The 27,658-nt window shown below is 48.4% G+C and overlaps 2 protein-coding genes across 2 annotated transcripts in view; one reads left to right on the top strand and one right to left on the bottom strand.

Moving 5' to 3' along the window:
• The window catches only part of LOC143366758 (trypsin-1-like), a 356,002-nt gene that overhangs the window by 170,025 nt on the left and 158,319 nt on the right, over positions 1-27,658 (top strand). The window lies entirely within an intron of this gene.
• The window catches only part of LOC143366727 (protein O-mannosyl-transferase TMTC1-like), a 187,481-nt gene that overhangs the window by 59,922 nt on the left and 99,901 nt on the right, over positions 1-27,658 (bottom strand). The window contains exons 3-6 of the mRNA XM_076808045.1: positions 23,980-24,053; positions 18,562-18,693; positions 17,289-17,361; positions 11,657-11,760 (exon numbers count right to left, since the gene is read on the bottom strand). Coding sequence (XP_076664160.1) covers positions 11,657-11,760; positions 17,289-17,361; positions 18,562-18,693; positions 23,980-24,053 — 383 coding nt within the window. The remainder of the gene's footprint in view (positions 1-11,656; positions 11,761-17,288; positions 17,362-18,561; positions 18,694-23,979; positions 24,054-27,658) is intronic.

Below are 27,658 nucleotides of genomic sequence, written 5' to 3'. Positions count from 1 at the left end.
ACCGTCTCCTCATCGCCGTCGCTGGGACAGGGCTCGTAATTGAGTACGATGGTCGAGTGGTTACGTACGATACGCGGATATACTTACGGGGGTACGCGCACGCATGTACACGTAAACCAACGGCGGGGGCTTGTAGACGCGGCGGCAGCCTGCGTGAAGGGCCATTCGAGAATTTACGCCTGCCTGTTCCAACGGCTGAGTAACATTCCGTGGCTTCGTAGCTTCGCGTAAACGCGTGCTAACGGCGAAGCCCCGGCTGCTGCCCAGCCTTGCCGAGATGGGTCTAGCAATAAAGTCAAGTACGGATTCAGATTTCGGGGAGCAGTCGAGATAACAGTGGTTAGTGACGCTTTAAACTTAAACTGTACTTTGTCTACATTTTAATAGAAGCTTAGAATTTGACTATTCCTCCGAGACACTTTCTACAACACAATACGCAACAGCTTCTTCCGCCACCCCATGAACATCCCATTCCTATGTACGAGCTATACCTACCCGTTTCTCGCGCCGATTACTTGCGGAGTTATATTATTCAGACTCGCTCAGCCTCAGCCTTCCACCGGGATATTGCGCTCTACCCGCGTGTACCGTAGCCAAGCGGAGTTTAATATCGCGCGAGGAAGGCCCGGAATATGCAGCACAGGTTGGCAACCCTAACAGGCAGACGCGCGAACATCACCTCCCCAAGGAGCGACGCGGCCGCGTTCCGTTTCGTTACGAAGGCCAGGCCAGCCGTCCTCGCGTAGACGGGTTTGTGGTCGGAGCTTTGAATGAAAAACTTGGATCGAGGAGGGACAGACATGGAGGCTGGAGGATCCCGACGATGCCCGTTGAGGGCCAACCAAGCGGAGTTAAGTAGTCCTTGCTGGTACTAGACACCGTAACGCCCCGTGGAAACGCGACGCGGGCGAGTCGAGTGAGCGCGTATGTACAAGCCCCGAGAACCGAGGACAAAGTTGTTGGCCAAGATGCCCGCGGGCGATTCCCAGGCCCAAGCATCCACTGTCTTCTCTCGAGCACCGGCTAATTGGATACTCCTGTAGCCGACACTCGTTTCTTTCTGCGAGTCAACATTCCCCTGGCCCCTACTTCTCCATTCCAGAGGTCATTACGCACGGGTTGAGAGCACCGATCGGGGCTGCGTTCGCGTGGAAAATTCCTGACCGCGAGGGTAGATCGCGCTGGCGCTAGTGACGGGGCAAGCAGATTTCGTACCCCACTTTACTGTGGTCTTTACACTAATAACGTATTCGCTCGCTGGCCCTTGCATCGTGATATGGCGATACAGATGTAACACGGGGAGTAGGGATTTGCATGAAACGCGACAGTGTGCCTTTAGTCTAGAAGCAGTTTTTAAACTTTTAAATGAGAACTGATCACAATACCAAAGGGATAACATTATGAACTAAAGTATCCCCCCCCCCCAATCCAATCTGCATCGCTATTACTGGGTACTAAAAATGTGCTGAACCGCGTTTGTGCGCAGTACTGGATCCCAAAGCACCCAGTTGAAAAGCCACGTCGCCAGCGGAGCCGGAAAATGAGCGCAGAGAATAAAGCGAAGCTAGGGCAAGCATTCAGAGAAAACGTTACCGTCATCTCCTGCCGTGTGAACGGCTTTTACGCGTTTCACGTCGTAGCCGCTGCGGCAATGTCGAAAATAAGATTTGCCGCGGCAAAAGGGAGCGGGTGCGTAACGAAAGAGCCCCAATAATGAGACTGTCGCTAATTCTTTGATGTCGGGAACCGCGGGCGGCGGAAACGTTGCGAAAACTGTTTGATATCATCTTTGTCCCTTTGTCCCGTCGCGAAGTATAAAATTCACTACCGCGGGGGACTCGTCAGAGGGCCGGGGCCCTCCGGATATAACTAATTACGCGCACTCGCCGGGTGTCGTGCCGCTATCCTTTGTCAGAGGCGCTTTATCTACCGCAGAGCGGCAGTTTCCAGTGCCCAGGACATTTCCACTTCGTATCCACCTTGCAGAGGACTAGCGGACTCGTCAGAAATAGTCTAATAGCATTACCGCTATCGTTCTTCTTCTTCTCCTCCGTTGAAATCGCTGGATCGACGCGGTCGTCTGAAAGCACTGCCGTCTGCGAGCCTCATCCGGCGTCTCAACGGCCACCGTAAACTTTATTAGAGCCCCACTCGACTGTGCAATTGTTTGCCGGGGCTGGCGATCGAAGGATTCCGCTTTAATTGCCCCACGTCTGACGATCCCCAGCGACTTTAACCGCGAGAGACATTATCTGGCCAACTCCGCTGCTCACCCATAAATATCACGGCTTCCTATAAGGCGCAGAGACACACTCTCTCTCCGAGTGGAAACGAAATAGTTCATGGTAGCATAAAATTTTTCTTTACGACGACTCGTACGTTATTCCCGTCACCCATATCTCATCCATCTTCCCAGCAATTTGCATTCTTATTGGAATAAAGCACTCTGCGTTTCGTTCTCGTGGTAAGTAAACATTCCCATCACACCCGATACTTAATTTTATTCTCCCGCATGGCGCGGAACACGCGATCCCGTAATTTCTTCCGCGCAGCGCAGTGAAACGAAGGATAAACCCTTAATTGTAGGGTATATCGCTCGCGACAGGGGAACGTTTAAGGAGCAGCTCGGAGGAAGAAATTTATGATTAGCTTTAATTGTATGTACAAGTTTGCCGTCCCACCGCTAAGCGAACTCCGGATCCGGCCTGTCGTCGGGACCGTTCGGTCAGGCGACGCTGCCTGAACGACGACCGTAAATCGCTAGAGACACTATGGCCGGTATTAATAGTCGCTACTTATTCTTAAGCAAATGCTTAAGCATTCGGCATCCTTTACTAGCTACTAGGTTACGTTTTTCATTACCTTTCAAACATATATATTTTAAAAAATGTGTTACAATTAAGATTAGTATAATTGACACATTTAAAAATCAGTGGGAACAGACCAAAAATATCGGACCAGTCAAAAGTGGTCTTCTCGTGGCCGGATTCTGATTATAGTGTCTCTATAAATCGCGAGACGAGTGCGCCGGCCCGCTATGGGAAAGCACTCGGCGAAAGAAAGAAGCGCCTATGAATTCGTGCTCGAACCCGCGTACTCTGAATGCGCGCGTATAAAAGTGCCGTTTAAATCGTAAATTCGGAAGCCGTGCTTAAATCAACGCCAGAAGATGCTTTCCACGAGTGCACTCACCGAGCTTTGATTCCGCGCCCGTTGTATTTCACGCTTTCAATGTATCCTCCCCCCCCTTACGAAGCTCTCTCCGCTTTACAGCCCCTCGGGCGAGTATCCCGAATGCCGAGCTCGCTACCGACGTGTCAAATATTCCGCGTCCGCTCTCCGCTTCTTGACTTCAATGTCTTTAAACCGTCTTGAGCGGACACTCTGCCGTCTCTTTATTTTTACCTATCGTTCTCCTCTTTCGTTTTCAAGCGTCGCGAGATAGGAGCACTCCAGCGAGTTAAAGCGCTTCGGCGGAGCGAGCTCCCGCGACCCAGCGGCCCCGTGTATTTACATGACGCCCATTCTAAATTTCAGAGATTGCGCCGCGGGCGTGCAGCCCCGCGCGCTCAAATTGTTTATGTGTCGGCTGCGCCGTACCTTACAAAATACATCGCAGAACGCTGAAGAAGAGGGGTGCAGGGGAGCGGGTGCTGCAGAGGGGCGGCAGGGGAGCGCGAGAGAAATAAAACCCAACGTTTTTCACGGCAAGAATTTGTTCACCGGGGAACATTTATCCCCGCTATAAACGGTTTTACGGCGAATAAATTTCTCCCGCTGTATCGAACGGAATTTATCTATCCAGCTTGAAAAACAGGCTGTCCCTGTACTGCGGGACAAGCAGCACCGAGGAGTCGTTTATTATTTCTCAAAATCGGAGAATCTGACTTGCCGCGAGGCCGATATGATATCTGACTAACATGATTCATGAGATCCTCGGTCGGAAAGCGACTTTAGACGCGTCGAGGCCTATGGTGCAACACTCGTTAAGGGGTGCCTTAGTCGGACCCTCCCCCGCAAGGAAAGAAGGAAGCTCCACTTAAGAGAGATACAGCTTGACACGTTGAACTGATAAATGGACTGCGACGAACTTTTCGGCGACGCCGGGAAGACGAGTTTCGCGACGTCTCTTTGTGGAAACTTCCAGCAGCGAAAATTAATCGTTCGCCGGCCGTCGTGACACTGGATCCTCGGATTTAACGTCCCCGTCGGATTATACGCCCGCGGATGCGGGGCGCAAACTCGAACGCTCGCGGATCGATCGAGGGGACAACACTGGGCGGAGAAGTGTCGTTCGCGCGTCGTCTTTCGCTTTTCTATCGTCATCGTCTCGTAATCTCCGACCCCTTTGTGCTCGTGGCTCCCATTGACGAGCGGAACGGCCGCTGGAACCCGACGCCGCTCGCGTAATTTGCAAAGCAACGCCGACACGCGCAACTGAACTTCAATCATCTCGGGACCCGCGGGAACGAAAGCGGAAGATCGAGCCAATCCTCGGACAGTCTTTGTTGTTTCTCTGTCCGTGCCAGGTTGATTGCTAGGGAAATCGTGTGCTAGGGTCTTCAGCGTCTGTGCGCAACGAATCTAGCGTGTCTGATGAATTACGCTACATTAATAATAGGCTCCTTTGGGACGCCACTCTGCGAGCGTGTAAGGCAAGTCCTCTGGGCTTACCAGTTAACTCCTCCGTCTTTTGACGAACCGTTACCCAGAGCGGCAAGGTATTCTAATATTTCGGAAGATTCTTCCCCTTGCAGAAGGGCTCATGACACCCGAGGAATAACCCATTTCATAAGCTTTATGGATCCTCGAGGCGCTTCAAGCATACGAGCGTAAACAGAGGCTTCCTGTCGCGCTGAATGAATTCTAATAGACTCCCGTGGCGATTTGAGAATGCAATAAAATTCTGTAATAACCGACGTAAAGTCATTCCAGGGCCGTCGCGCAGCTCGCGTACGAGAAGCGCGGTATTCATGACGTCGCGTGCTTAGTTGTAAACAGACCTCTCCTGCATTAAATGTAAGGAACACGCGGATTTTCAGTCCGGCTGAATAGTTGTTGAGCCTGTAAAAAGCCTCCGTCGACTACGACTGAAACCAGGGACCCGCTGGAAATTCCACGAGCCAAGATTTACGTACGATTTATAGCGCGGTGCGTAGTTTCAGTTCGGCCGTGTCGTAAAAAGTGTTTCTGGGTGCTTAAAGGATACAGAAGCTGCATAAAAAGCAGGGGATAAGCAAAGTCGGCGATATTCCTAGCGGTGTGATACAACTGGCACTATATCGCCGCTAAATTGATAATGAAAAACGAAAGTCCATAGATTGAGCGCACAATGGTGCGAAGTGCATACCTATACGTTTCCATTGGCGATCCTAGCGAAAACAGAATTCTATTGTGCAACCATTTATTTTCTTTCGGCTGGTACCATCCCCTGCCAAAGCTAGTAAAAACCAGCGGGTGGAGGCGGGTGGGGGTTGGAAAATTCACGAGGGCTTTGTGCGATATGCGAAACACTCGGAGCACGTTGAACCAGCTTCCGGCGGCGGTTGTCCCAACGCTATTAATATTTTAACGCGAAAACGACGCGTGCACACCGATAGAGGGATGTAATACCGTTGCGCGTGGAACGAGATACGTTGGTTAGGGTGGGATTCCGCGTGGAATTAATCACCGCGTCACAAGACACACGAGAACGTTGTAACGCGGCCTTTTAAGCGTTTCGACCGCCGAGTAACTCGACTTGCACCCCATCTCAGGCGTCTTTCACCCTGCCAGCCGGCTCCGCTGCCGCCCCTGGCGGCTCGGCAGTGACGCATTCGTTGTCAAATACTGTTATAAGCGTTCTAATATTGTATATCCACCGCGAAGATCGCGGTAGCATGACGAATACCTTCCACCCTTCCAGCTGTCGCGATATAGGCACTACAGGGATGAAAGCTGTATTTTCGGTTCCCTCGGCAACGTACACAGAATTATGGTGAAGATGGAAGATGTAAATAAGGTGTACGAAGATCATAGGAGCTCCAGTAGTTTGTGTATTCTACCTCCCTAATTCTGAGTGGTTGCTGTGCTCTTCAATGCCTTTCTAAATGCAATATCGCTTCATTCTTGCGACTGCTTCTCGCGTTATTCACTATTCTGTATAGCCGCTTTAGATGTAGTGCGAAGGAAGCATAGTTTTCCTTCCAGGATGCTAGTCGTACGCGTTACTCGCAATAAGTATCAGGTTCAATTTTGCCCGAGGTATTTCTCCTTCGAAGAAACTGTTATCGAACCTGTCGTTCACGGCACGAGCGCGAATAACGCGAAACTTGGCTGAGCCCTCGGCTGAAATTGTAGTTCCGTGCATGCCGCAATAAAGTCATAATTGCGGCATTTTGCGAAAATAAGCGAGGGTAACAAAACTTATATTGCCTCGGGCACTTTGCTCGACACCATCGCCCACCCTTCCAGTTTGTTTCTTCCCAAAAGCGCGATACTTAAAATTTCACGTTTTCGCCGTTCTACTTCTCCCGACAGGCATGTTCTACGCGACTACGTACGAGCTATTCCACGTCAAAACGAATAGATGAAAAATTTAGTTTCACCGATTCTCTTAAAAATTACAGGATTTACATCGATTACTGTTCAGTTTATTAACAATAAACAAAATATTCTATACACGGTTTGAGAAAGAATTCCTTCGGCTTTAATATGAATATAAGTCGGTGGCATTATCTTTAAAAATGACCGAGATATTACAGTTTAAGTGATGACGCGTCAGCCGATTTTGTTTGAATTTTCGAAACTTTAATTAAATATTTCGACAACTATTTGACCTAGGCCGTTGAAATTCAGTATACATTGTTTTTGCAAGGTTATCGACAAATGCTGTAATTTTTAAGAGAAACTAAATTTTTCATCTATTCGTTTTGACGTGGAATAGCTCATACGCTGATGTTCATTTAATCTAGCAATCACAGGAACGCAACAATTAATTCTCCCAATGTCCACCAAAAAATAGAAACCACGTCACGCCACAATCCCCGGAATCTTCCTCGCTCCCCAGCAAGTAACGCCACCACCATTCAGAGTCATCTAGCCACATCCAAAGCACCACGAGACGAGAAGAAATTTCGCGAATCTCTCTAGGTAGCGCGATATTAATAGACGCCCTGAAAAATGAAATATCCGTGCCACCCGTCCGTGGCCAGCCAGTGGCGAAAAGTCGCTGTAGGGGTGCGGGAACATGACTCGAAGGCGAAACACCTTGGACCCTTTCGAATGTTCGTCCGCCATAGGCTTGGAACGGTCGTAAATTCAACGGAACGACGGTACATCCGTCCGAATTATACATCTCGTAAAGTGTTCCCGCTGGTTCCACCGAGCCGGCCAGAAAAGTATTTCGCATAATATCCCGCGTAGCCTCGGCCAGCCCCTCGCGTCGGCACGCTCGGTTGGCTGCTGCGGAAGAAAAGAGCGAGACCGTGGAAGGATGGGCGGAAGCCTGGGCACGGTAACAGCCAGGAAGAAGAATAAATACGGGAGCAGACTTCGGGGGAGGAAGCCCAGGGATCCTTTCGATACGCTGATACGGCGGAACGGAACGAAAAGAACGAAACAATATTTCAATATGCTAAAATTATCGAGCGCCACCCTCTGGCCGTGCTTCACTCAAGTGAACCTCCCTTCCTCTGATTTCTCCTCCTCATTTTGGGAACGGGGAGAGCTTTCTGCCCTTTGCAGCAAGGTTTGGATCGACTGAGAGGGGATTGTATAGAAATACAGAGCCGAAGGAGAAAATAATACCACGAATAACAGAGTACTTCAACGTCCATTCGCTGTATAGTACGTATTTATTCGAAATTAACGTCAGTACCTCTGTTAAGAAAGCTATTGATTCAAGGATCCATGTATCGTAAACAACGTCGGCTCGCGTGGTCGTGGCTCGCGGACCGACACGATTCTCCGTGACGATATGCACCGAATGGGTGGCTCGAAAACAGCCAAGTCTAATTGAAAGCAGAGCCAGAGCAGCGTGTTCTCTTCCTCGAATAATACAATAATTCTTCCGTGAGCGCGAGTGGAAGTCAGCCGGGCCGGACCCGGAACGACCGTGGCGTCGGGTCGAAAGGAAGCGCACCGCGTCATATCGAGATATCGAAATGGAGCGATACATCGAGACACCGGGGCTATTTTCCCGGCGGCGTAAACCACCGGGGCATATTCCTCCTTTCTCGCGGCGCGATAGCTATCGGCCGGCCAGTCGATATCGTCAGTCTTCGGGGTAGATAGGGGAATCGGATTTACCGGACATGCCCGTCGGACCGTAAAATCGAGTCGTATATTTCGGAATTTTTCGTCGACCCACTCGACGGGCCACGAGGAGGCGCAACCCCCGGTCGTCCCCGCTCTTCCTCCTGTCCTCCGCGAGGAACAGCCCCCCGGTGGAGGTGAATGAGCACGGGCGTGCAGTGAGCAAGTTTCAAAGGAGCCAGTGAAGAAAATGATCGAAAATCGAGAGGGAGGCTCTTTCTGGCTGCCGAGAACCGAGCGGTCCCTTGAAAGGGTGCAAACTCCTCCCCGCTCCGTCGCGCGGACCGTGGAATTTTTTGAAAAGTTGCACGAGCGCTTCGGCGCTTTTGAGGGTGTACCAATGCACCGTCACCACCCCCGTTCCCCACACCGTTTCCGAGGTCTATCCCTGCTGCACGATGGTAAGCAGCTGGGAAAGTTGAAGGCGAAGCGGCGGGTTTAACTCGGCCACGAGAATCGGGAGGCTCCCTTCGTGCTCCTGGATTCGACCGACGCCCCCGAACTTCGAGATATCGCTCGGGGCTCCAGCTTAAAGAGGTAAGAGCGTGGCGTTTCAACTACGAGCACTATCGTAGATTCGGGTCAGCCTGAAAGCTGCGACGCGATTTAAACGATGGCTCTTGAAGAATACAGGGTGAACTGGAAGGGGGTCGGAGATACGACGTAGATCGAGGAGTCGGTCTGATGTTTGCGCTTGTATCTTGGTGCGTTGAATGCATCCCTGTAATGTCCATTAGTGATAACCATACTCTAGCGCGGGGCCGAGATACAGCCGTGGCTTGGAGGAGAATCAGATTATAAAGCCCTAGGAAGTCGTATCGCAGTTGTTAATATTGAAGCATGGAATAAATATAGTAGTAGTATCGTTACTAGGGTAGGTGTCCCAATTCTGCTAGTGTCCCTATTACTGCGACTTTGTTTATTTTACCCACTTCAACAAAACATAACGTATAAAGAATAAGGTGAATTTCCCAATTTCTGCTCATTTAAGAGGTTACTCGTCGAAAAGAAGGTGTAAAAAATTTGTTTGTGATGAAAATTTGCAGAGTAATTGATTAATTCTTTAATAATAAATCAACCGGTCTAAAACTATTTAAGAAAGATATTTCAAGATGTTTAACTGCTAGTAATTTATAATTAAATATAATGGTTTAAATATCCGTATTTCTGCTCACCATTTGTATTAATTTCTGCTCACATAATATGTTGCCTTTTATTCTATGTACCCTTTCGAATACAAAGCTATAAGTTATTATTGGATTATGAACATTTAAATATGTTTAAACAACCATGAAAGGGAAAAGGACACCCGAAATGCGCCCATTTTTGAAGATATATTTCAATTTATTTGCAAAAATAAGGGTCTAGCAGGAAATCTGGCTATTCCATGAGATGCTGCAGACATTTTTCCATCGGAAGGCATCAACAGAAGTTGTAAGTCACGTTTTGTTTTCAACACAGAAGCGAAATAGTTTGGCAAAACGTGCGGTGCCGACAGTGGTAGTCACGCGCGTTAAGCGATTGTGTTACGCTGAGCGGCGGTGGATCGCGCGCCGTTGTTCACTATCACTGTTGGTACCGCGCGTTTTGCCAAACTATTTCGCTTTTGTGTTGAAAACAAAACGTGACATACCACTTCTGTTGATGCTTTCCGATGGAAAAATGTCTGCTGCATCTCATGGAATAGTCAGATTTCCTGCTAGACCCTTAGTTTTGGAAATAAATTGAAAAAAAATCTTGAAAAATGGGTGCATTTCGGGCGTCCTTTTACCTTTGATCGATTTTTAAACATATTTAAATGTTCATAATGCAATAATAACTTATATCGTTGTATTCGGGAGGGTTCATAGAAAAATTTGGCGCAACAAGCAACTGAATAAGTATTACCGTTTCGACACAAAAGATGTTCAAATTTGAAAATTTGCAGTTTTTTTTCAAAATCGAATTTCTCAAAAACTGAGAGTGATAGCGACAAACGGTTTGCGGATTAGTTTTCAGGGGACGGAAACCTATAAGAAACGGCTATTGAATGTTACAAGTCCAGATGGCTGTCGAACTGTGTTATCGAATACCAATAGTGACCCTGTTTTTTACCACAACCAGCTAAAATACGGTCGAAAATCATGTCTCTCTCCTTTTAAAAGTTTTTCGTTGCTTATGCTGCACTTTGATTAGCCCCAAGCTCGTGCAACACTCGCGTAAATGTTCAAATAATTTAGAATTATATTGCTGTAACTACAGTACAAACGTGACGCTTATAATAATAAGAAAAATACGAAATGAGCAGAAATGGGGACATGAGCAGAAATTGGGACATTCTACCTTAGTGTACAATAATGTAGGAATAGATGTAAGGTAAAAGTACCTATTATGAAACATTATTTGGTGCATGTTATGAATTAATTTCACTTTGTTCTTTCCGTCATTATATAATTAAAATCCTTAGAAACTAGAATCGAATAACAAAGTAAATTTAAAAGCATTAGATTTACGTGTTTTCCCCTGTTTCATAATGGGGACATAATTTATGGAACAGGGGTACAGGTGCGGATATACTGTTTCATAATAGGTACATACGAGTCCTATTAGTATTTTGTTAATAAAATTAATTTTATACATTAGATTAAGTTATAAAAAGTCATTTTTATTTCTAAAAGAACTGGCCTTTTATATAGTTAAAAGATTTTTAACATTTTGTAAATTTATTAACTCGAATTTGATGAAAATTCTAATCTTTCCGAAATTTCGTTCCATAATAGGTACTTTTACCGTAGTAATTCCTAAGTGTTCGAGAACCACGGAAAAAGAGAGTCAGGGTCGGGGTGTCAGTCGCATTTGCCACCACGGCTACGCCGATTCTCCCTGGTCTCTTAGTCCGGGCTCCCTTTTATTCCATGGGGGTTCCTGATCCCACAATAATAATAATAATAAGAAGAAGAAGAAGAAGGAGAACAGTCCCACGTTCTTATTAAGTAACATAAGTCAAGTGACAGAGACACTAGCAGCAGGTAATTGGGACATCTACCCTATCGTGCTGTGGTTAATTTCTGTCCCAAATATTCCTCTCGTTAAGTCGAGCACCCCTTTCTATTCAAGCAATAAGATATATTAAAAGCAACTACCAATTATGCCAGAAATAACAGCAACATCCCATGAACCGTGTACGCGAGTAATCAAAAGACAAAGTCATCTTGTTCCCCCTTTATTTCGATTTCACGTTCATCCGACACGTTGCTTTCGGAGCGACGACAACGGTATACTGTTTCCCGTGGGTCCGCAATCGCTATGAGTTTTGAAACATTGTAATTGTAAACCTCGTTACGAGTCGCGTAGCGTAAAGGACTTGCTGGCTGGTACTCACCTGACGTGGAAACAGGGATGAAAAGCTGCTGGATTATCCTGCGGCGAGAACTTGGGCAGAGCGCCGTGAAGGAGGGCGAGCCGCACAACCAGCAGCACACCGAACTGTAAATAAAAGGAATCCTTTAATAACGCGACTCTTAATTGCCCGCGGGGATTATTCAGATAGAAAAGTTCCTTGCTGGCGGCGATCCAAACGCGGCTTTTCGTGAATACGTCCGAACGCCTCCGAGGAAAGATTCATTCAAACGCCCGCTAATTTACCCTGCCCGTGTATTTGCGCGCGATTCAAGCAATTGAACAAATTTCAATCGCACCGTTATTAAAGGGCACATTTTGTTCTTTCTCCACAGCGCGTATTAATACTAAGTAGTTTACCGAGCAATGAAAGCACGTGTTCGCATGCGTTTATTGTTTTCCAATATAATGCAATAATAGAATATGTCCAGCATTTTGTGTTCGCTGCGCTGTGCACATATGCGCGTGTAAGCAATTAGTAAGCCAGACAGTTAAGAGCAATATTTTTGTCGGAGGACCGGGATGCCGTTGTTGGAGCGACTCATTCAGGTATATAGATACTTGATACTACCAATATTCCTCATACACGAGCTACTGGAGAACGCGAAGCACTCGCTTAACTTTGGCTCGGTGACTCCATAGAGAAAGTAGAAGTTGGAGTAAAACCGTGGTAAAATATCCCTCGGAGTCTCTGTCAGCAAACACCCCCCGAAGATCTTCAGCGACCCAAACGAATCAACGATCATCCCTACAGAAACACTAACTCGATCGAAAAAACCAACGGTCGACTTTTGAAACGCCGGAGCCCGGAGCGGTAACATTCCAGCGGCGTCCCATGTCTGAGCGTAGCTATGTTTACGCAGAGGGACACTCTTCGCGGCATTTCCGTCACGTCCTGCGCCAGTTCGCTAACCCAATAGCCGTCCAGTCCATCCCCCATCCCTGGCGGAGACCGGCGTTCTTTGCGCCTTACCCTTCAGCCGGGGAACCCCCATCAACCCTTTCTCTTTCTGTCTTTGCCAGGGCCCATCCACGTCCAGTGTTCTTGCGAGCGGACAGGCAGGGGACGAGGGTAGGTTCTCGAAGGGTTCTAGAGCCGAACAATATCTGCCAATCCAAGGTATTCATATCTCCTTGGATGGAGGAGGCAGCGGCCAGGAACACGGCAACCCTCTTGCACGGCGAATCCCCCGCTGTACGTACACACGCTCGATACAGCTCGCGCACCTCAACGTCTCGCGTACACGATGTCGGACACCACCTCTCGTTCGTGTCCTCGCCTTTCGATAGAGAGGGACGTGGCGGAGGGGCTTCTGCCTGGAATATTATATGATGTCGCCACGGGGCTGGACCCGGCGAGCACCGGGGACGAGACAGAAATTCAATTTCGGTAAATATCTGATGCGCGGAGGAGAACGTCACTGTCGGGCGGACCCCGCATACCTATAAGGTCGGAATTCTCTCTGGCTGGGTAAGTCGCAGGAACTCCGGGGTTGTATTATAACCACACCGGGGAATATATTTCTCGCGGGAGAAGAGCGGAATGCGTATTTTTATGTGGCAGGATCAGCCAGCTGTGTGTGCGTCTTGTCCCTGCGCCAGATGCGCGGCGGTCTCGTTGTGTCGCCGGGCTTTACAGTCGGCGATATAGGGGCGCTCGGGTGCACGGATAGGATCGGCGGGAATGGGGATCCCCTTTTGGCAATAGTAACTGATATGCAATAAGTTACAGCGGGGAGATATAACCGCTTTAAACGCGGACGCGCGCGTTTCGGGGTGTAGTCGGTGTGCGTTCTGTCGTGGAATTTTGGTGGTTAAACAGATTGCTGGCAGACCGAATTTGTGTACGCAATTATAACGGCGCTGCCGGCCTTAAGGACGATTCGAGGCACGGAGGTAAGATCCGAGCGACAAACCAATCGATTAACAACGGGCACACTGATGTAGAATTAGTCAACAGTGTGTATACCTAATGCATTGGCTTATCGATTACGTCTACTGCGCCGCGGCAGCCATAACGTACCTTCCGGTGCATCCGGAACTGAAAGCTGCTCGGCTCAGGCTAGCAGTGTATCTCTAATAATAATTGTGGCTTCGCAATACCCCTCGAGGCTTCAATTCCCAAGTGGCTTTCGCTATCCGTGGTTCTGCGGACAAGCGAATTTGTTGTTCTTGAAATTCAGGGGGAACTCGAGGGGAAAGAACGTTAAGCAACCCTCCTGTAAGGGATGTATCTCGAAACGTGCAAGTAGCAATAGGTGGCAAGAGTCAACGAGGGCGGAAGGGATATGCAACGTGCGTGTGGTCCCCGTGCGAGGGTTGTGCTCGCACGGCCCCCTCGTTTCTTCACATAAATTAGCATAACACGGAATCGTGTTCGGTCGGACTACGTTCCGTGCGCGCCCTCGACTTCCCACAACGGTCGTATGATACTTTTACAACGCCGCCCCGACTCTCCGCGTACGATACAAATTACGAGTGATCGAGGGGCACGTGAGGGCAGCCAGTCACGACTGCGCTAAAAATGAATCTGGGCTCCCAGTTAATTTATAATCGACGGCGTTCCTGTACGTACTTATCAGACGTCGCGCTCGTTAATGAAACCAATGAATCGTCAATAAAGGTTGCTTACACAGCCAACGGACTGTTACGTATAATTCACGAAGTACAATTCAGTCGTTGCATTATCGTAATTAAAATTAATCAATTAAACGAACAATAACTTTTAGATATTAATTATCAACGTAACGATGCCCGTTAATAATGATAACCACCCCGATATGTCGGCTTTTTGAATTAATGAACGCTGGGGTAATTTTCGGACGCTGAATAGAACGAGGAGCATATATTTTTCAAGGTACACCACGCGCTTATTCTATATTTCTAACAATAAAACTGGATTAATATTTCAACGAGTGTTTACGACGAAAGAATGATCGGTGGCACGGTTAGTTTCGTCCAGAATCGGATGCTGATTGTACTCAGCAACCACAAGTCAGCATGAACGACCTTGCGCTCACGAGAAGTTCATTACCAAGTTCTCCGCCAGCATTTCGACCTCGTCTTTCAACGTTGGCTACTTGAAACCACGGCCAAATTGCAGCACGACGGAAGGAGCTAGGTAGTTTCCAGGGTTGTCTAACAATTCCTCAGAACGCAGTTCATTTTTCGCGATCGTAACGGGGAAACTCCACTGCGAGTGTATCTGCGTTAACGATCGTTAAACTTGCTTAAGGCACGAGATGCTGCAAACATCGGCGGCCAGCTACGTCGATAAAAACGAGAGATATCGGCCGTTAAGAATTAACGACGCGGACCCGATGCCGCTTGCAAATGCCGCGAGAGAAAGCACGGAATTTTCTTGGAAGAATGGAATCTCCTGTTCCCAGAGACATAAATTTTTACGTGCCATTCGAGGGTGGTGTGCTTTACCTGCAGATCTTGTTTAGCTACTTCGCACCAACGTGAATATGATATCGCAAAGTCGCGAAAGTAAAACAGATAGGGAAAAGAATCACAAGGGGAGTAGTCTTGCACTATATGTGATCAGACAGTGCATTGCTTTCCGGCTAGACACGCAGACAGTAGTCTCATGCCTGATATAGTCAGACCCAGCGTTCAACCGAGTCTGAGCACGGGATAAGTGGTTTCACGACATGTATGGTCAGACTGCACGTTGTGTAGCTAGGAAGAGATCAAGCTGCCATTCGAGATCACTCGACAAGCAAAACTAAGTAAATGACTTATGAATTTACTTAGTTATTTAAAGCAAGAGCAATGATTTTAAGGGGTCTTCCTAATGTGACGGCTGAAAGGAACTTAATTTTTCGGGAATTAAAAAAAGAAACAAGAATTACGCGAATTATTTTGCCTAGTCGAAGCTTCATTTTATCAGCTTTTAAGACTATAAATAAAACTTATAAATAGAGATATCCATTTATAGCGGAATAGGAACATTATTTCGACCGTACTTCACTAAACTTAGCGAACGTAGGTGCGCGTTTGACAATTTTCCTTATCAAACAACGCTTCCCGGCGGCAAACTAATGGCGACGGGAACTGTGACTGGCTGGGAAAATTTGAAGTGACTGTAACCACAGTATCTCCTAGCACTAACTCTAATAATACTGAGTATAGACAACAACAATTTAAGAAGCTGATATATACAGTAATTGGCTATGTAATATGGATTTTGCTTGCCCCTCTGGTGGTTTTCGGACAACTGATCTCCGGAACAGTACGCGACACAACGTGGACTCCGTGTGGGTGGAGTTCAGTTCCTCTCACCGAATCCTGTGACTTTATTAGTGCAATCCGGCATAACTCCCACCAAGGGTGTCAATAAGGTCCTCCCCTAATAATTAGGGAAATGGAAAATTCGTCGTGGGAAACTCAGCGACGTGGGAGGCCGGCTTCTACGAGGACCTCTGATCCGTCATCGGGCCCTACAGGTCCTTTGTCGCCCGAGTACAACGAGGCTTTTGAAATCCCCTTGCACGCCAGGAAAACTGGCGCCCCGTCGCTTTGGAAAGTCGCGCCCTGTTTAAGAATACTGGCGCCTTGAAATAAACACTTCTTTCAAGGCGCCAGATACCAAATTCTGTCTAAGGACGGAACAAGCATCGCGAAGAGAAGAATATCCTCCCGGAAAGATTATTCAATGTAACTTCCAGTTCATTGTAACGTCAAGCGTCTTTGTGGAAACACTTTTGTCACTTCCAAATCCATTCCCAGGGGAACTCGATTAGACGCGCGTTTCAATCGAGCCTCGTAGCCACAAAACCGACCAGACAACGAGTCTGTCGTAGGACAACGAAGAAGGGGCTGTTGCGCAACCACGATGGGTTGAAGCAAAGGGGGTGCGAGGTTAGCTGGAATCCTCTTAACGAGTCGTACTCAGTCGTGCGTAGAAGCCCCGCATGATTTTCAGACGGAATCAGCGACGCGTCTGGTGTGCCCTACTGGCATTCCCGTTATTGTATTACTGGCAGTGTCTACACTTCTGTCAGCCAGGAACAAATGAAGTGGTAGAGGAAAGTCGACAGATCCATTTATCCATTTATCCTCGTTCGGACTTGATCGCCTTCTCTCCGGAGACACCGTCCAGGAAGCCTCGGAGCGTGCTCGGCGGGACGATAATGCAATCGAAACGCGTGCCTCGCGGATCGGTTCTCCGGCAGCTCGGAAACGCATCCCCGCACAATAGATTTCAACGCTTGCGTGCAATTATCCGCGGGCGCAGTTTGTCGAAACAATCGCGAGCACGCGCGCTGCTTTGCGTGTTTGAAAATTCGCAAAAAATTTCTTTGCCCACGGTCTAGCAAAGCGAGAGGGGTTTTCGTTTCACGCGCTCCCGCCGGCGTATAATGGCTCTCGCGCTGTATTAGTAACCGCTGCGTGCGCGCAGATACGTTTTCCATGGGATGGAGATTTTATCGCGTTAAATTGCACGCGTGTTTCGAGTGTTTGCTGCCGCGGCGAAGAAATTGATTCTTTGTATATTTTAAATCTGCTTTTCATTTTTCATCGGCTCTGTACCAGCTCAAACGTACCCCGCCGCTATATATACTCTCTGGACTCGAGTTAATTTAAACTTGTCTCTTCAGTTCACTCACCGAAACGAGCAGAGCAGCGGCGCGCCGAGAGAAGTGTCTCGAGTCGTCGTTCCATCTGGCCTCGAAAATAGATCTGCAACATGAAAAAGTAATCTGTGAGGTGGCTACTATTACCGACGCTGCCGAAAAAATGGGTCACCGAGATCCCAATATTATATTTTTATTTTGAGATTTGATTATCCTCGCCAAAGAGCCGCGCGTATTTCTCGCCGGCCCGCCTGCGAACCTAAATATCTGTCTCAAGCCAGAGATTCGAATAGCCAACGAACAGAAGTCTAGCAATTGAGGACCTTGCAGCAAGAGGGGTGCAGCTTCATCTTTACCAACTTCGAGTAAATCAGAAAGAATTGATTAAAAGATTATTCCTTTGACGTAACATTAAAAAGAGAACACTAATTAATTGGCGTGGAATTTTCAAGCCTCGAAACTGGACTACTGAAAATCTCGTCGTTAAACGTAATCATGCGTAAGCAGTTGATGCGATTCAGTTGTTTTATGACCGAACATCGCACCGTCTTAATGTCTGTAGACGGTCGTGGATCCTGTGCGGACATTACGCAAATCTTGCACGTACAACTCCCATTTCTGCGCGTATGGAACGGGATTGCCCGGCGATATTCGTATTTCACATTTCGAGGGTCACGCGGTCGCGCGATTTTATATTTCGCTCTTAAATATACTTTAAGCCCGCGACCGCGACGTAGTCCAGAAGAATAATTCACCACGCTCCACCAACTCCCCGTCGATTTTAACAGTCTACCGTCGAGGCAGGGATATTTTACGACCCTCCATTGAACAGGCTCTATTTGTTGCTCCGACCGAGGGAGCGGGGACTTCCTCGATAGAAATCGCACAGGAAATGGCAATTGAATCATTCGGACCGTAAATACAAATCAAGCATGCGGCACGGAATATCTATAACCGCCGTGAGATTGGTCACCGTAGCGAACCCTGTTTCCTCGACTCGAATAGCTAGCCAGCTCGCTAAGCGCACGCTGCTCGCAGGAAGGCGACTATAATTTGAATCACTGCTACCTGATATTACCTCGCCCTAAGCAACGATTTACCCCGTGCCCGGTGTCGCATCCACAGGTTTCTGGTTAAGGATATACAAGGAAAAGAAGCCGGTGCAGGGACATCGCGTAAAATCGCAGGAAGATACGAGGCAGCGGCGCGGGGGGGAGTGTGTTACTCCTTATTTCGGGATTCATTGCGGGCGGAGGTGGGTGTCGCGTTCCCAAACTGCTCTGCGAGCGCGCGCTTAAACGCTTACCTCTTGATTGAATGCCAGGAGCGACAGAGGTCGTAAAGAAGGTTTAGAGGCAAAACGGTAATGCCGGTCTCCTTGGCTAACATCGACAACGCGCCCAGGCATACGCTGCTCCACACGTAAGCTGTCTGCTGCCTGCAACCCAAGCAAATCCGAAAGATTTAATTTAATGCGCGCCACGCCGGGCTTCCGGTCATTGTCGCCGGAAACGGAGTTTACACGCTGTGCCACGGCTAAAGCCTCGCCACCGAAAGGCGCAGCCGCTGTTCTGGCTTCGAGGTACATTCTGCTGAACGTTGCAAATTTCTTCCAAATTGAAGGACAGGGTGGGTTCACCTTGACTTACCTCGGTAGAATTAAAGTTACTGGTACGGGAGAAGTAAATCAAAACAGAATTGAGAACATTGCGGCGAGAGGGGTGCAGCTTCATTTTTGACAGTTTTCGTGTTACGACGTGTAATATACGTGAAAAAAATCTACATCCTGTGATGCACGTTTGATGCAAATCCGATAACGAATAAGCGATTTATTGGGGATAACTAAAAATATTAATATTAATTTTATTTTAATATTAATTTTTATTATAGAATATTTTTTCGCCAAAAATAGAAATAAAACTTGTCAACTCAACGACTACTTGTATGAAAATATATACTTCTCAATTAGTATTCTTTTTTCCATGTTAAGTCAAAGCAAAAAATGTATAAACTTTTTCTAATAAATAAAGTTTTTTCTAATTTACTCGAAGTTCATAAATATGTAGCTGCACCCCTCGTGCTGCAAGGTCTCCTATTCTTCGGACCAAGAAATTCATCACGGATTATCTTCCAAGACAAAATAAATTAAAACATCAAAGTTTCTCTCTGTACACGTTATTTTAAAAAAAACGTTGCTAAATAGTGGCGAGCCCCGATACGCGAAAGGGGGCCAGGAACGTTCGCTGGAAATCTCTTGCAGAGGCGGGGGCCGTTCCTCGAGCCAATTACCGCTTTGCATATTGAACAGGTGTCGGTCAAAGGAGAGGCAGAGATTGGCGCGCGTCGGGCACGCGAGCGTCGCCCGATTGTCCCGATTACGATGCCTCGTAATTTCGTTTGATCGCAGCTTGAAACGTAGAAAAAACGGAGCGAGAAGGGGGCGCGCGCGATAAAGCGGGTCGGACGCTATCGATCGGAACGGAACGCACGTGAACGCACGATTAGATCGTCCGCGCGGGCGGAATCGCAGCCCCGCTCAGCCCCGGCCGCGAGTCCGGCGAGCCGCGAATCGCGTCACGCGAATAAATATTTCGTCGGCCGAACCACGGGCCTTTTATTAAATTATGCATGCGATGCAGCTGCGCGGTGCGTGCTGCAGCTCTATTTGCGCAGGACAAAGCTTCCCTTCTACGAGCGAGAAGTGGCGACTGTCGAGTCGGTGTAAAGGAAAACATCGTTACACCGAACTCTGATATCTGCGGGATGACAGTGGAAGCAGCGAGCTATAGCCGTGCTGCGTTCGTCGGAAAGAAATTCTGCTGGAGTTCTGCTTTATTGAACTTACCACAGAGCTGTTACTGTCGCAAGTGTCGTGGCGAAATTACCATACGAACGCACGTAAGCGTTTGCAGAGTCGTTAACTTGTGTGCATTTTCTGTAGCCAATCAAAGAGACACTCTGGTTTTTATTCGTGAACTGGGTCGTTTTCAAGAGGGTCGCAACTTGTCGTTTTAATGCGACAGGTCGCGGAGATTCTTCTTCCACAAGAAAGTTGGGGAAGAGATGCGAATAGATGCTCGTTTTTTATCGCCCGCGGGGCTAGAGTTTTCTGGGGAAGTACCTGAACTCCTTGGAATTAAATTAGGATAGGTATCTTTGAAGCACGGCGTCGATGTACAAAGTTCGGAAAGATCGAACATCGCGGCGCAGGGGCGCCTCGAAGGAACGTATAGGGTAATTCTGCCTTTGACGAGGTAGACAGAGATGAATGGCACGGCGAAGTGAGACGGAGACAGAGAAATAGCGTGCTCGTTGCTGGGAATGATCGTACCTTGTCAAACTTCGAAAATGCAGACTTTTTCAGTGGATCGAAATGGAAATGAAGAGCCACGGGCAGGAGACTTGTTCCCTGTTACGCTACGTCGGGAATTAAACAACTATGTAAATTCCCCCTCGCGGTTACGCTTTACAGTAATTACGTCGCAAGGTCGCCGATTAACTCGCGCGAATTTCCTACTTCCAGCTGCCTCAGCGGCTGAAAAATTCGCGATCTTGTCCCGAGCGCTTATTCCCGCTTTGGCTCCATTCACGCATCGCTCGTCTGCAGAACGGAAGCCTAATCAGAGTAATCGAACGAGTGGAAAATCACGAACGAACGCGGCGCGGAATTTTTAAATCCAGTGCTCTGGTTGCTTCACGTCGCAAATCTCTGAAACCAGAAAAGTGTCTGCGCTTTACGTCAAAGCAAGAATCGCCCATTGCAGCCCGTCCCAAAGGAAACAAAGAGCCAAAGAAATCCTTGCTGTTGCCCAGATCGAAGGCAGGCAACTCCCGACGAACGATATTCAGCGAAACCCGGGGACTCTGATAAGACAGCCAGTTCGAATCGCGTTTCCCTGGCGCGCCCGTCAATCCGCGACGGATCCTCTGCGAGACGCGGCGGGATTTCCAAGGCAGCTGCCGTGTTAACGCGGAAAAGGTTCGTCGAGATGTGAAAACGCGAACTTTGGCCCGGTAAAAACGGGCGGGACGTCCACAACAGGGCCGCGCAGCATTTCTTACAATTTACATCGGAGCCCCGTAAGCAAGATTAATGGACAGCTGACGTAACGAGGCGGGTAGAGTGGCGAATTCCGAGGCACGCTGACAAAAACGGCCAGCAGTATGCTGTGACGCCCGGAGGCAGAGTATTACGCGTGGAAATTGTTACTTATTGAATATTCCGCGGTAATTGGCGTCGCGAGTTAATCTTTTTTGGCTACGTGGACCGTTTCACGGACTGTACATTGGCAGCGAGTATCTCGAAATTGCAGAGGACACTGTGGATACTGGGATATTGTTTGGAGAGCGCTGGCGTGAAGGTAGTTCGTTGGATTCTGATGTTTTGAGTTTGCATATTTATTATAGCATTTCGCTGCCTTCAGTTTTCATTATTCGGGTGTCCTGTGTTCGGTGCAAGGTATTAAGTTCGCGTTTCACAATGTGCACGCAGCATAGAAGTCGTTATAGAAGGGGGAACAAAAGCCACTGACTGACATAAATCGTTAGCTATTGAAATTCCGAGTAATTGAAAGCTGGCTGCCGCGGAATGGAAGATCGTTTCAGATCGACGGGTATAGAGGACGGCACTTACGTGGGAAGGCAGTAGCATGAATGAAAGGCCGGGTCAAACCAAGTCGACGCGGAAAACGGGGGGGAAGGAATTCTTCCAGTTCGGAGATATCCGCTTTATCTTGCATCTAACTGTCAATCGATCGACGGGGCTTTACTTTCTTTTCCAAAGTTCTCCTCAACTTGAAGCGTCCCCCACCCCTCGCAGACCGAGAACTTTCCGCCACCTAAAGGAACGAATAGAGCTCCGCGACGCTCTTGAAACAGTTCAAACGCCAACGACGGCTCTTCAGATTGTACATTTCAATGAGAGATAAAGTAGTAAATTCCGTGGAACGAGGTTCTCAGTTTACGGACGAGGCGAACTCTCTCCCGATGCTTTTTCACGGGCGATTATCAACGGAGGGTGGAGTTGCTCTTCAATTTACAAGGAAAGAAACGTTACTCTTGTAAAATAACGAAACGCTCGAGCCCCGCACCATCGCTTATCGCGTCTCCGCGGAGAAATAGATTTGAATAGATTAGCGAAATTGGGAATTGCGAGATCTCGGCGGAATCGGAACGTTTGCTTGGCGAACAATCGAATTCTTTCCATTAATTCGGCGAACGGTGTCACTGACTTCGGACAATGAACATTCATTCCCAAACCGTTTCGTGCAACTCCCTCCACGTTTTCCTTCCCTCTCTCTCTCTCTCCCTCTCTCTCTCTCACTCTCACTCTCCCTCCTTTGTTTTAAATGCGAATATTCATTCGAGATTCATTACTTAAAAGCCTGGAGGTTGACACAGTGACCTGTTTCGAGGCCCATTTACCCGGAGCAGCCGTTTTCCCGGTCGTTTACGAGCTATGCGCCTTCAGTTCCCTCGATATACCGCGCATTTCACACAGCTCGCGCCCGCTTTCGATATTTTGCTTCTCTTTCGACTGGCAGAGGGGAAAAAAAAATTGCGCGCACGTCGGCCAGGCCTGCGTTCGCCCGAAACGTTCCCTACCGAAATAGGATCCTTCTGCCTCTATCGATCGCGATGCCGGCAATGCCAGTTTCCCTCATTCGCTAGACGGCTCGCGCGCCACCAAAAGTTCAAGTTTAATTACGCCACCGCCTCGCGTAGCAATTAGTTTCGCCGGCCATGCGAGCGTTACATTTATTCGATCACGACGCTCAAGTTGGCGTCGCCGTAGCGAAAAAGTCCCCGCGCGCGTATCGCGAATAAGCTCGCAAGCCCGAGTGGCAGAATATCGATAACGAACTGGAAGGAATCTTCGAGAGCTCGCGTCAAGTGCAGCAAACGAACGTCTTGCTCGGGGCTCGCCTAGCGCCTGCCGCCGCGCCGTTTACCATGCATCAATCTGAAATTCTCTTACGCGAACGATAAAAAGATGCTGGCAAGTTGTTGCGCCGCCACCGCGAGGCACTTCATATTTTCACGGTTAAGGATCGATGCCGACGAGCCGGGGAACGTTCGCAACGAGCACGGTGGATCCGGCGCGTACACACGCGCGAAGCCGCCCCGCCGTTGCTTCGGGGGTAGCAAGTAGATTAGTTTAGTTTATAATTTCCACACACCGCCCCGGCGTACATGAGAACGAATGGGTCGCTGTTTCGGCGTCAGAGTGGCGTCGTCCCGACGCTAAGCGACGCTCGACATCGCTGATGTAGCTATGTATGCGCAGCCGGTAAGTTCCCTCGAGTTATGGTTGTATTATGCCACTGACACGCTACCTTATTGGATTACTCGTGAACAGGCGAATAGGTGGAGGCAAAATCGCTGAGCTTTTTCACCGGCAGACGATTGTAAACCACCCAGTTGCGTTCTGCACGAGCTCTTAAAGGCGAGCGGGGGTAATTTCAGCGGCGGTAATTTAAAGCGGAAGGAAACGCGTTGCGGAGCGCCGGGTGGGAAGGCTGCGGAGCTCTATGGAAGTGGAGGCTGATATATCGCATTCCTGGTAACCGGCATTAATGATACACCGTGTATGGGAATTATTAAACCAGCAATCGTTTATCTGAATGTACCTCAGCTTCAGACATGGCTTTTGTATAATTAACAACGGCACGGAGTATGTAAAATTTTAAGGGACGGATCAAGTTCGACAGCAGTTAGTACTCACCCGTGATAAGCGAGAAACGACAGCAAGAAGAAAATACACGCTAGCACATCGGCCCGTCCCACGATGCCCGTCACCTGAAACACAGAAGGAAACAACGCGATAAGAAGCAGCTTCGTCACACGCGCCAACGCTTACGCAATGCTAATCTGAAATTCCATCGGAAAGCGCCTCCTCGTCGCAGTAGATCAACCCTCTCCCACCCCGAAATCGATTCGAAGATGATATTCACCGAAGTGGCACGCCACCTCTCGAAAGTTCGAACGGGCTGCTTAACGAGAGGAGATTACACCGAGAAAATATCAACCGTTCGTCCTGGGGAAAAGGCGGTGGGGCACAATGCCGATCCCCTTCGTCGGGGGGCGGCGCGATGCTGAAATTGGATTTAGCGGCGTAAAACGAGAAGGTTGCCGCAGAAAGCGCCGGTGGAAGCTAACTTGAAGGGATCTCTTACACCGCGCGCACGCGATGACGGACAGGGCAAGCGAGCACGTGAGCCAAAAGGGACAGGCGAATTGAAAGAGAAGAGAGTCTCTGGCCAAGTTATTGGCAGCCACGCCGCCAGTGAATAACGGAGATTCTCCAGGATCGCCTCGATCCGGAGATCCGTATGTGCCGAGACTCCCAAGGATCGCCCCGAGATCAAGGATTCGTGTGTGGCAGCCGAGTTCACCGCGCCTTTCTACTCCTGTTTACCCTCTCCTCTTTCTACCGCTCCACCGCTCCTACCCTCTATTCTAGCCAATAGAGCCGGTAGAGTCGGAGAAACAGGTGTGCCTGGGGAATTTACGGACCCCGGCGGTCACGACGGATCGGTCGTCCCTAACGAGTTAACTGGCAGATCACCGTTACGGATACGGACACTGATCGAAATGAGAAATTTTGGGGTCCCTTTTAATTCAGAACTTTCCGACGGCGCTTCGTTAAATGGGATCAGTTCGAGGAAGTTTCAATCGCGCCGGAGAGGTCGGTTCAATCCCGACGATTCCCGGATTCTTCGGTGCGATTGCCGCGTGCCTATGCAGCATTCTGGGAAGTAGGTGATCTGCGCTGATTTGCAACGATGCCGGTGGCTGTTGGTGCGATACCTCCGTTAAAGCTTCATTTTCTAGCCTGCCAATAGCTGTAATCGGCTTTCACATTTCTATGGAGAATTAGCTCCGGTGGTCTGAAACGCTACTTTTCGTGGCTACCGGCGTTCCGAATTAACGTGCTCGTGGCAACTGGCATTGTAAGGGCCGCGCAGTAAGTAGATAGCGTTCAATGCCGAGGCAGACATTTCGCGTAATTATCTGGACGTATTAATTTCGATTAACGGGACAGCAACATCTGTCCATTTGGCTACATTAATTTCCTATAGACGGATGACACAGTGATTAACAACGGGCGGCCGTTCAGCCACGCATATTCCTACGATCGAAAAATGATTAACGTCCGCTCGGAAAATTTCGAAGCTTCCCGATGCCATTAAATTCTCATCATTATTAACTGTCCAGCGCGGCAATAAATTACGTCACCGTTAATGAAGCACCGCTACACACGCCCGATCCACTAATTTCATACATTTTACGGATGGTTCAAGGATGCAGCGAAGCAACGCCAACACATGCGCCGGTGTTATTATCAAATTTGGACTGTAATTACCGTGGCGTGGCCGACATTGATGAATATGACTTTCCACGTGAAGGCTATATCAGAAAACGATAGATCATCCGGGTAATAAAAGGAATACGAATAGAAGAAAGCACTATTGAAGCTTTCATACTGTAAAGTAATGCTTCTGGAAAATTCATAACTACGTTCGATATGAAAACTTGATATAGGTATGTTCGACGGTGTACAATCATATAGCAGCGTGGAACAAACACGATATGTAAAATTCTTTCTATTAGAGATCAGAACTGATATAATTTGGCGCGAGATTGATAGGAGGTGAACGGGCGCAAGCGAAATCGGTGTAAGATAAACAACAAGTTGACGTTTTCAAAGGGTCCTGTCCACCAACCTCTTATCTACCCTATCCGCTTAGCCGAGGGCGGTCCAGGGAAAATCTCGGTCGTGGGACAATACTCTGTCAACGTCAAGGGGATGAGGAAGGAGTCGAAAGTGGCCGCTTCGAGAACCGAGAAGCCATAAACGAAGGTCTACTTAAGATAACAGAGATTACCTCGGCCACTTCGCGATGGATTCTTTCGCGCGTCTCCAACGTCCATCAAAGTTATGGACAGGGATAATGGCCAATTTCGAAAAAACCGTCCAGCGTCGATTATCCTAACTGGGGGCTATAGCTCATTCTGGGAACGAGGAAAGGGGACTAAAGCGAAGGCGGTGAAGTAGGCGGAATTTCTGGCACCTCTGTATTATTCCAACATAATCACTGTTACATATTACACGAGCTCTTCTCTGTTCTACTCGTCGTTAGAAATGATAATGGAATCTCGACGCGTAATATTGGAATGAATCCTGAAAATGTCGAGGATCTCGGTTTGCGCCGAGGGTGGACAGGGTGCAGGAGCCGATCCGGGCAAAGGGGGCGGTGGTTGATACGTTCGTTCGAGTCGACGCCAGGTTGCTCCAGTTTGTACTTAGCTCAACTCCATTACCATCCCACTCGTTCAAGAGTTCTAATTGATTATATGAGGCGGTAGTTCCGCAGGAGTTCCCTCGTTACTCCGAGGCGGCTCATCCCCTTCTTTCGCCGCCAGTTGCCACCTCGCCCTCTCTCGCAACGGCCCGGAGTTCCTTTCACTTTTCCCAGCCGTTCCGTACTCGCAGATGCGTGTAATTAACGGGAGGACTCCGGGCGAGTCTTGTCGAGACCGCTCCTTTGATTTCGCTCGCTTTCCCACCGAAACACCTTCATCGCATCGAGTATTCGGATCCTCGAGCGCTCATCCAGTTAATCTATTTTCCCCCCCATCTGGCCACCGCGAATTCTTCCGATTATCGAGTTATCGATCTGTATCGGTGCCCTCCACTCCAATTTTCAACTCCCCGAATGCACACCGCTTTATTACGCCGGTGGCGCGGTGTGATTAAAAATTTCGTTAACGCGAACTTTCGCACGCCGTAAATCGCGAACATAAATATCGCGCGGCGATAATGCGCTCCTCTCGATTCCTCTTTTTTGCTGATCCTGTGCAACACACACGCCCGCGTGCGCGTAACATCGGTGTGGATGTATATGTTACACGCGCTAACTGGTGAAGCGGATATGCGGTTGACCACGTAATGTCGGTACACCCGCAAATTAATTAATTCTGTTATATTATACGGTGGATCACTGGCAATCGGGGAAGACGAACAAAAGTTGGGCTGTCAGCGATGTGAGTATATGAGAGTTCATTGCGCATTCGAGGATAGCGAGTCTACCGTCTACCAATCGATTACGAAAGTTCGTCTATCCGCATTCGATCGTCTTTAGGAGAGTCAGCAGTTTCATTACGTTTCGTTTGGTACAGCTGTTGGATGACTTATTCCATCGGCACCTTCGCTTCTCTCTTTACATGTACTTACAGATTCCACCTCAGCTGCTCCAGACGTGTACCTACATTTGAGCTGTTCCACGTCAAAACGAATAGATGAAAAATTTAGTTTCACTGACTCCCTTAAAAATTACAGCATTTGTCGATAACCTTGTAACAACAATGTATACTGAATTTCAACGACCTATGTCAAATAG

Source organism: Andrena cerasifolii, chromosome 3 (assembly GCF_050908995.1).
Source record: "Andrena cerasifolii isolate SP2316 chromosome 3, iyAndCera1_principal, whole genome shotgun sequence".
NCBI lineage: Eukaryota > Metazoa > Arthropoda > Insecta > Hymenoptera > Andrenidae > Andrena > Andrena cerasifolii.
This window is presented reverse-complemented; position numbering and strand designations above follow the sequence as displayed.